The sequence below is a fragment of the Mya arenaria genome, chromosome 8 (assembly GCF_026914265.1).
Source record: "Mya arenaria isolate MELC-2E11 chromosome 8, ASM2691426v1".
In the NCBI taxonomy this organism is placed as follows: domain Eukaryota; kingdom Metazoa; phylum Mollusca; class Bivalvia; order Myida; family Myidae; genus Mya; species Mya arenaria.
In genome coordinates this window covers 23383444-23394120 of record NC_069129.1, presented here as the reverse complement: position 1 = coordinate 23394120, position 10677 = coordinate 23383444, and the positions used below count along the sequence as shown (strand labels likewise).

The 10677-nt window shown below is 33.7% G+C and overlaps 1 protein-coding gene across 1 annotated transcript; it reads left to right on the top strand.

Moving 5' to 3' along the window:
* The first annotated feature begins 787 nt into the window (after positions 1–787).
* LOC128244071 (C-type mannose receptor 2-like) lies at positions 788–4842 on the top strand. Its single transcript, XM_052962087.1, has 6 exons — positions 788–936; positions 1184–1260; positions 2250–2324; positions 2938–3133; positions 3853–4050; positions 4616–4842. Exons 1-6 carry the CDS (start codon positions 858–860, stop codon positions 4840–4842), a joined length of 852 nt encoding a protein of 283 aa, XP_052818047.1. The 5' UTR covers positions 788–857.
* The last annotated feature ends 5835 nt before the right edge of the window (positions 4843–10677 follow it).

Below are 10677 nucleotides of genomic sequence, written 5' to 3'. Positions count from 1 at the left end.
GTTTAAATTGACTTAACGGAGTTTGAAAACAATCGTCGTTGTTAAACGATATGCGAACGGGTCTCTTTAAACTAATTCTATTTTCGTACCGATGTGTGGAGTCATTCATTCGACCAGCCCTGTTGTCTTTCCCCTACGGTGCTTCCCGGTAAAGCTCGTTACCGCCTTTTCTTTTCTCCGTAAACGGCATTATTGTTTTTACTTAACCGATTTAATAAATGTTGTTTATCGAACACTTTTTAATGTTACTACTTAATGATGATGCTTATTGATCCTTTAGTAAACAACAACAACAACAACAACAACAGCAGCAACAGCATTGTTCATTGCATTAGCGGTCACAAAAAAAACACACAATAAGTATACCACTTTAATGAGCTACAAGCAAAGATACCATACTTTAGAACCACTCTTTAGATAGAGCCATATGGCTAACTTTATTTAAGACTTTTAACGCTATCTTTTTGGCACAAAGGTTGTGACAGTACTTTGGAGGCTATGGACTATTTGAAATGTAAGACTTCTTATATTCATAAAGGTTCACATTTGCAAGCTTGGATTCTAGAATTCCTAAGTTATTAAAACCTGAAATTATTTTTTATACAATATGTGATTTTGTTAAATGTCAAATAGTTACATTTTGTAGTAATTATACATTTGCTATGAATTAAACACCCCCCCCCCCCCTTCAACACAACCTCTGGATTCCGGGTTGTTTGCGCCGGCATTCCTTCTGCGCTTGTCATTAGGAGGCAATAAATATTCTGTTTGTATTTGCAGTTGTTTTCTATATCCTGGTGCTCCCATCCGGGGTGTGGGGCCAATGTGCTGATATCGACAGCAGGGCTTGCGCTTTAATGGCGCAACAAAAACCAAATATGTGTCAAGACCAAAGTATTGCTCCCTCCGCTTGTCCAAGATATTGCAACTTGTGCCGTAAGTAGTTTTTTTCCAATTCCTTATGCATTTGAAATGTAATAAATTACTGATTTACTTTCGAAAAAATATTGAAAAATATTTTACTTATAACGTTATACATATACGAAAGTTTGTTGTGTATTATGGCGCTTTGAATGATTATGTGGGTTATGTATGAATTTCGTCGTGTTCTTGTGTGTTTTTTTTATTGTTTTTGTTGTTTCATTGAAATATTGTGAATAATGAGCATTATAGTATTTTACAGCACTGACATGTTACAATTGTCAAAGGATGTCACAAAATGACACGTGTAATTCAACAATGACGTGTGCAACTGGAGAGGTAAGTGTTTCAATCGTAACATCTCGGCCATCTCCGGCAAGCTTCGAAATAGACTTCAATTATATGCTTCAAAATATACGAAAATGTGATAAGGCCTCAGGTCATTCACTCAGTTATCATTTATTTACATAACTAAACCTATTTGATAACCTTAACAATGTACTGAAATGAAGTATTTTGATTTGTGTATTAGTAATGCTTTGGAGAAATCTGTAAATGAACTTTTAGGGCTGACATATTTAACTTAAACGTACCTTGACGGTTAAAAACACATTCAACAGGTTTCATATGGGTGCCGCCATTAAACACCCGTATTAGTTATATCTATTCATAATGGCCGAGTTGTTCCGATTGATAGGTGTTCTATCATGAATATTATGTAAATGTTTCAAAAGAGTGCAAATAGGAAACGCGCATAACCTCTAATAATACAGCGGTGTCTTACACCCTGTAAATAGAGCGTTAAATGAAAAATGGTCTAGTTGAATCCCTACTGTATCAAAAACATGGCTTATTGCTCGTCCAATGGATCTACTCCGTTTGCTAGCCTCCAAACCCCGATAGCCTTTTCATGTGTCTAAATTGAGATAAGTGAAAACCAGTTGGAACCTCTTTTTTCATTTAAGGGTAATCGTTTACTCGGGTCGGGTTGGCTCTGGTATATATGTATCGAACACGAGTGTTACTCATACAAACAGCGCTACATTACCCGTGTCGTCATTTGTAGTTAAATTATTTTGTTCCGGGTGGAAAAATGACACAAATTACTTGTATGCAGTGTTGGTTTGCAAATATTTTCATACATAATTGATTTCCAGGGTAGCCTTTAATCCTTTCCGATATATTATGCAGTATGTATATTGAGATCTAATCTAACCAAGATTTAGTCTACCGACAAAACAATAAAATTGTTAAGATGAGAGACAAAGACATTCTACAAACCGCTAAACTTACAATGCTTCATAATTAACCAATTGTTTTCTTTTAAGAAATGCCTATCCAACTTGATTCACTCGACCGTTGATGGACATGATGAGTACACCTTCACGTGTGCCACAAATGATGTACGTATTGGAACATGGTATACGGTATGACGCCCCATACAGATCACAATACCCTTAAAGCCGAGAGTAGAGCAGAAATAGTGGTACATCTGAAAATTTAGTTACACCTCTATCGTAAAAGCTCCAGTTTAAAACCAGTAATTAAGATAGGGGTGCGCCTCTGAACTTAGACACGTACCTCCATTGTATACATAACAACTAGAAGGTGACCCAGATGGTGCCTTAAAAAATAATCTGTTTATAGTAGAAGTCGAATATCTATATGATATAAACGATGCAAATATAATAAAGGATGTCGTAAACGTTATAAATAACGTCTACACATATAGGTGGGTCATGGTATGTCCCAAAAGAATGGTTTTACATAAATAAATGTATATTTTGTTATTGCTAACCAACTGTTCAGTAACGTTATGTTTTTTCTCAACCAAAACCTTTTTCTTTAAGATAAAAAAATGACAATTGCAGTTTTGAAACTTTAACTGACACTTTGCAAAAGTGCATAAATGATTATCACTATACGTGACTACAGCTATGTGAGTTTAATACTATATTATCTTAGAATGTCGGTATATTGATAATTCATAAATAAAATGGTGTGTATTGTGTATAGGTTTGTGATGGAAAAGCGGTATTGGCGGTCGTGATTGGAAAACGGCGTCTACATCTAACAAGTCGTGACGCAGCTTTCTCTTGCTGTTCAACAGATTTATGCAATAATCCACCGACGTCAACGTACAACGTCGCTAGTTCAACATCAAACGCCCCAATAACTACCACCACTACCACCACCACCACCACCACAACGAGTAGGCTCAATATTGATTGTACATATGATCAATTTCGTATTCTACTGAAGATTTGTTAGAACTATTTTTAATTGAATCATATCATTCCTTAGACATTCATTCTGAACAGTCCTTTGCATGTGTGTCTTTTTCGTTCATGACATTGGCAGGTTCTGTAGAGCTTTCGTTTCTGGCATTTTTTGTGGTTTTTAAACGCTTCGAACCTCTCACTTGTTGTATCTCTTAATATGTTGTATGACCCATTGGCTTGTACACAAACAAGTTTCTGGAGTGTTAGTCGCATTATAACGTAATCAGCATGATCATAATGTATGTTGTTTCGTTTAAGCAGTATGTTAATGGGGGTTTAGTCTCCACGAGTTCTTATTAATTCAATGGTTTGGGTGGAGGGGTGAGGGTTTGCACATAAGTTGAAACTATATTCTATCAATGATTTTAGGATGATTTGGAGATATGATCAGATATGAATATTCAAAGACACGGATCATTCCAATCTAGTTTGGTGCATATTTATTTTTAAGTAATTTTCGATACAATTATATTTGTATTATGTAATATGACATGTTTCTAGCATAATAAAGGAAATAAATAGTTTATACATGTTTTAGGTTCTTCGTGTTTGCCAACCTTAAACCCCTCTAGTGATTTATTCCATGAAAACATGGAGGAGATATATACAAGTTTAACATATAAAACTTTCCTTAAAAATTTATTTTAAGGACCACCCGCCTACTGTGATACGTCTGACGGCTACACCCTGCTTACTTCCAACTCCTCAACTCAGCTGTGTGTGAAGCTGCACCAGAGCACACTCGAATTCGTGGACGCCATGTCTCACTGTCAACGTGAAAATGCCAGACTTGTTGTCCTCGACACTCAGGCGAAATACGACTTGGCAAAGCCTGTCCTGAAAACAAGTAGGTTATTATACATTTGATTTTTTTTTCAAACGAGACCTGCTGTATTTTCTATCTTAAGAAAGCCACTCAATAGTGTTTGTATTCTTCATTCAATTTATAATTGGTCAATTAAAAGTTCACATGTTCCCCACGTTTTTTATGCCCGCCGTTCCCCGATGAGACTGCACAATGTTGAGACGAGCATATTTATACAGGTCTATATTATGAGGCACCACTTAAATTGTTTGTGGAAATGTTTCTCCTGTCGCTGCAAATCATGGAAATTATCACCATTCGCGGTAACTGGAGAGTGCATTCGTCTTATATACATAGCAATATTTTAGTTGTTATTTGACAAGAATGGTCTCTCTCCTAGAAGACCCTTTAGTTTTCAATCTTATGTTTTATCTTAATTCAATGTAAGTGGCGTTATCTGTTTGTTTGTTTTGTTTTTTGTTTTTATTTGACTACACATAAACATCATATTTCCGGGACCATGATAAAAGTTAATCTTACAATGTTACTTTGGTCGTCTAAGGATACGTAAATATATTGAATATGAACCTTGTTTGTTCTCCTTCAGCACACCATGACCACGTCTGGGTTGGAATGCAGTATAACAAATACCAGAATACATTCATTTGGTTGAACGGCATCCATGTGGACGCTAACGATAACAGATGGGGGAGCCATGAACCGTCTCATCCTTCGGCAGAGGGTTGTGTTTGTATTGACAAACATGACAACAATGGTTTCCATAATGCAGTGTGCCATTACCATTATGCCTACATCTGTGAGAGGAAAATGTAAAATAAATTGGTTTTATAGAACTGCATACTTTGCATTTTAGTTTGGCCTGTATATAGCCCTGTTATTGGCTCTAATACAAAGAGGATCGGTAGATCGGCACTTAATTTTCTTCGTCAAAATTCGACCACCGGTGTTATGTTGGGGTAATTCGTTGGTCCGTTGGTTTCTTCTCAATAACTAACTATAATTGGTAAAATGTGGGGAAACGTTATATGTATGAAGCTTTTGTGAATACGCAGATTGGGGTTAGTGGGCCAAGGTCGCCATTACTTAATTCGAAAAATGGTTCCCGTTCAAATATTGAGTTTCGAATAACTTACAATGTTGAAACGTGTCATATCGCATGTAGATGTGAAGGAATGTATTACCCAAAATTTAACAATGGCAAATGTCCTGATTGCACAAATTTTAAACGCTTTAGGTGACAGGCAACACTTTTTTCGTTTAGGCAAAGATCTGCGTGTAATCCGAACTCGACAAGAAACGTCACTTGTAGTTACCATCAACCTTAGTAAAACACGTGTTCAACAATTAGAGGGAAATTATACATAAGAAATGATATTTTGTTCAAATTCTTAAAAATAAAGAATAAAGCTGTAATTCGCTTTCAATATTGCATCTGAATATTTGCAGTTTATAAAATGAATTAGCATATATACACGAACACATATCAATTATTGATAGACATGGTATTATGCTTTACTGAAAATCACCTTTCAAATGAAGTTTCAGATAAAATTGTAAAGCTTAATTACTCGGACACTGTGTATCGTAAGGATATATAATGATCTCTGGAATCGTGTATACATAAATACTGATTTAGTATCAAAACGCGTCACTGAGCTTGAGAATGCTCCTTATGAATCGAGTTGGTTTGCATAAAACGACGGTATATTTTTTTTGTAATTATGTGCATTGTATGTTTTATGTAAGGGTGAAAGGCCGAAAACTGTCCATTATTTCAGAGAAAGAACAATCCGAGACACGCAGTACAGTTTGAGGCGTTTCCATTACTTAAATATGTGAACATCAAGGTCAAATCATGCATTTCATGGCGCTATTGTCAACTTAATGGAGACACAGTCACACCCATTGAACATATACTAATCATGTGAATCTCTTGGACAAATCAAAATGATTTTGCGCTTATATACATGTACATATGAATTGTAAATGATTATTTTGGTTATTAGTTAAAATAATCATTTTTAAAATTTTACTTCTACGGATATATAACAAGTGCAAAATGTGTTTTCATTGTGCATTATTCGCTTAATACGGAAACTTTTAAGTTTAAGATTTCTTGTTTTCCTTTTCCCTAACGGCTGCGCAAACCTCAGTCACATCTCCATTGTGCATTCAGTTGTTACAAACTAAAAAAACGAAATTTAATAGAAAAAATAACATTTTATAATTAAATATTAAACCTAAATTAAAAAGTGTTTTAAAGTTAATTTCTACAAGTAAGTGCATAGGTTTACACATACCCAAGGAAAACAAGTTTGTCAATACACGTCTTGATTCTATAGTATGTTAGTCGCACAAGACCACTATTTCTTAAAATTATCCATTATTAGAACAATGGTTGTCTATTATTTGCACAATGACTTTTCATAATTAAAATATTGGACAGTCCATTCTTTAAATATTGGACAGTCAGTGAAAATAAAGTAAAGAACGCAGTCCAATAACCCATAAAGAGTACAAAAAGAACAATGCATGACGTCACGAACATGTTTTAAATATTATATATATATGGGCGTCCAAATACTAGTAGAATTTTGGGACGGATTTGAAACTAGCCTTAGAAATAATAAATTCAACCTGACAATGATGGACTTTGGTCCAAAAATATCAATCCACAACCAACAAGAGGTGCAAAACATACTGAAAGATTACTTGATTCAATCATAATCCAATCATCAATTGTTCTTTTTGTACACTTTATGTGTTATTGGACTGCGTTATTTATCTCTTGGGCAAATCAAAATATGTATATATTCAAGAAATTTAAGGTAAATCGCAAAAGCAAATGTAAAGGATTGCATTTCCGGCCATACTGATTAGGTTTAAAGATAGTGTTTCCAAAAATTATACCAAATGATTTTTACTCAATATATATAATAAAAACTATAGTAAATTGCATATAAAATATATAATGAATATAATAAAAACAACTGAACATTAATGATAATTTTAGCACTTACCTATACAACTGATTCAAATCACTTTAAGACAAATTTGTTATAAAAGAAAATTTTGGTTCTATAAAATTGGGAATGGCGATCGACTTATTTTAAGGAATGAGTATAACTGGTCTAATATACATATACATATATATATATATATATATATATATATATATATATATATATATATATATATATATATATATATATATATATATAAATACAAGTGCCGCACATTAACGCGTCATTGAGAATTTTGTAAACCATATATTAATGCAGTTTATGACGTTCCAAAATACAAAATGAAATAAATTATTTTTCGAAAACGAAACAAAATGATTTGAACCTCGAACAAGTGTGTAGTTCTTTGGAACTATTTGACATCCACTGGGATTTTAGATTACTGTGTACCACTGCATCAATAAACAAAGACGCACATGCGTTTTGGTAAAATGCACAAAAATGTGTTTTTAATTTTAAATATATTTATAATAAGAGTATTTGTATAGGTTACCACTTGACGTGTCCATATACTCGCAATTAAATCGGACCTTTATGTTAAAAGTATGTCAATAGTGTTCACATCACGTTCTTTTGTTTGTAAAATTTAGAGGAAACAATCGCCGCATTTGCCAATCTATTGATCCGCTTCTGGTTTATTGTTCGAAAATGATGTAGAGGAGATATATTTACCCTATACACCTTTCCTGTCATTTATTTCTCTTAAGGACGCCAGTGCGACACGTCTAACGGCTACACCCTGCTTTATTCTAGCCAATCGGGCACTTTACTCGCTTGTGTGTGAAAATGCATGATCATCTACACGAATTCCTTGAAGCCAGGTCTTGCTGTCACAAAGAAACTGCTGAGCGTGTTACCCTCAACATGCAGGCGAAATACAAGTTGATTAAGCCTTTTTTGAGTACAAGTAAGATAATATTACATTTGGCAATGTTTGAAACGAGGCTCTTTTATGTTTCATTTATTACATTGATCACTTAAACTAAATTAAAAAGTAGCCTCTTCTCCTCATAGTTTGTATGCCCGTTTTTCCCCGATGGGATTGCAAAACATTGACATGTTTATAATGTAAATACTCAAACGCCTTTGTGAAATCGACTTTAACTGTCCGTTCAACGCAGTTATCCCGACATTTAAAAATAAGGCTATTGTATTGCTTGTGTTATGTATTATTGGTGCTTGTAAATTTGTGTTTCTCGTTCAGTTCCGTTTGTGGTCTACATTTACAACTCGGATTGTCCCTGTAGTTTGCATTTATCATTGTGCTGAAATTATGTAAGGGTTTATTGCTACCATTTCAATTTATTTTAACAAAACAAATCGAACAAGTGCAGAATAGGACAACCATACAAAGTTTTGATTTTCAAAAGTTAACCATCATTTTACGAGAGTTCCTAAATAAAATCTCCTCTTGCAAAAATAACTTACTTTTCCTTTCGCAATGACCTCCACTTGGGTAATAATCAATGTAAGCATGAATCTTACGAGGTTAATAAGTACATGTAGCAAAACTGAAAAGTTTAGGAATTCGATTTACAAAATTAATGAGTTTCGTATCGGGTTATATGAGTGATATCATTGGAATAAACAATTTAAATACTTATAACAAAGTTGTGAGTTTCAGTACCTTTCAACTAGTTCAAACCTGCAGTGACCGTTAAAATGCGGTGACCAAACATAGCTGAAATTGTTAATTGTTAATTAATAATATAAAATAAATATTTCGGATTTAACTAGTGTTTCCTTTCAGCGGACCGTAACCATATCTGGATCGGAATAAAGCATGACAGACCCCACAACAGCTTTTACTGGCTTGATGGCACTCATGTCAGTCTTACCGACAACAGATGGGGAAGCCACAAGCCGTCTAATACTGTGGCCAAGGGTTGTGTGAGCATCGAAAGGCACGACCATAATGGTTTCTATGATAAACCATGCAATGATAACCTTGCCTTCATCTGTGAACGGAAAATGATAAAATAAAATAACATAGCACCGCATATTATCGACTGGTAAAAGATTAGTTGCGTTCCTGTTGGAATGCCATCTAAGGTGGGTCACTAGATAGGAATTTCTTCATCAAACATTAAAATCTTAAAATGTTTTAAACGGCGAACACCATACAACACATTTTAAGATGAAAATAAGCATAAACATCAAGGCAGCATTTTAAAAATAAAGCGCATTCTAGGCAAACAAAAAACAATGTTTTATGAATAACTGAGCTTTTATCATAATTCTGATTTATTTTAATACAGAGTGATGAATATTGTGTTCACTTACCAATTTAGACAACGTCAATGTTCTTTGTTGTCTTTTGCAAAATAAAATTCAGCATATAAGTGATTTATTGGGAATGAGAATCTCATTCGGGTCACAAATTGAACTACATATTCTATTATTGAAATTGAATTATATTGTGCAACATAATTATATTTGGCATAAATGCTTAAGAAATACACTAAACTATATCAGAACTCAGATATTATTGTGCAAAATAAAAATATGCACATAGCTTATAGAAAGTCAAAAAATGACAACACAGTATTCCATTTCTCGAATGTTTCCATTAAGACAGACAATTATGATAGAATATATTTTTGTATTTCTGACAGGTCAGTCACAACATGTCATTATATTGGTATTTTTGTTTGTGCTCTTCGCGTTTCTCTAGGTTATTTGTCATTTTATCCTAAGATAAAGGTAAAAGGGCATTTCAAAATTGCATTGTAATGAATGATTCTTAAAATGATATTCTTATTCAAAATCAGTATATACACATGTATAACAAACATATTTTGAGTAAAAACATTTAATTACTTACTAAATAATGCATTTATGGAAAATATTAATTACTGATAACAAGATTGTAGCCGTGTATTTAATAGCTGAAAACGCAAAAATATTAAATAATTGGTGAATGCTAAAATATTTACTGTGATCTTCTATCGTATCATTATTTAGAAATACCGTGTTTTTGAACCTTGCTTTCAAATTAAACTCTGTATCCTTCATTGGAACCATTGTTTTCGACATTTATTCATCCTCTTTGGTAAAGTAAAACAATTGTTTTAATTGCAGTGAATCTTATTTGGCAGTTAAAGTGCATCTTTGATAATTAGCAATTGTAGTAAATTATGCCATGATGCATAAACCATGAAGATCTGGAAATTTAAATATAATATTAAAATGAATATTGTTTAAACAACTAGACTATCATTTATAGCGGTCTAGGAAGGACGCAATGGCTACATTTATTTTTGCCATTTACTGCGGGAAGCTCTAATGGTGCACATATTTCCAAATTAATACCATGTGTTGAAGCATTGGATGGTAGCGGTGTTAACTCCAACCATTGAAAAAGTTCCGACGGTTATACAAAGACCACCAACGATACTTGTATATAGCGATAAATTCGAACTGCTTGACAGTGCTGAAACTTAACTTCAGGCTCTTTGTCATTGCCAATATAACTATGAAGGAAGGATCACAATTAGGAACTGAGTCCATATTTGAGAAATCGAAAGTGGGTTTGGCCCTTAGTTCAAACATGATTTCTGTCTAAGCATTTACCATGTTATCGGTGAAGTAAATTATAACAGCTATATACTATGCATAAGCACAT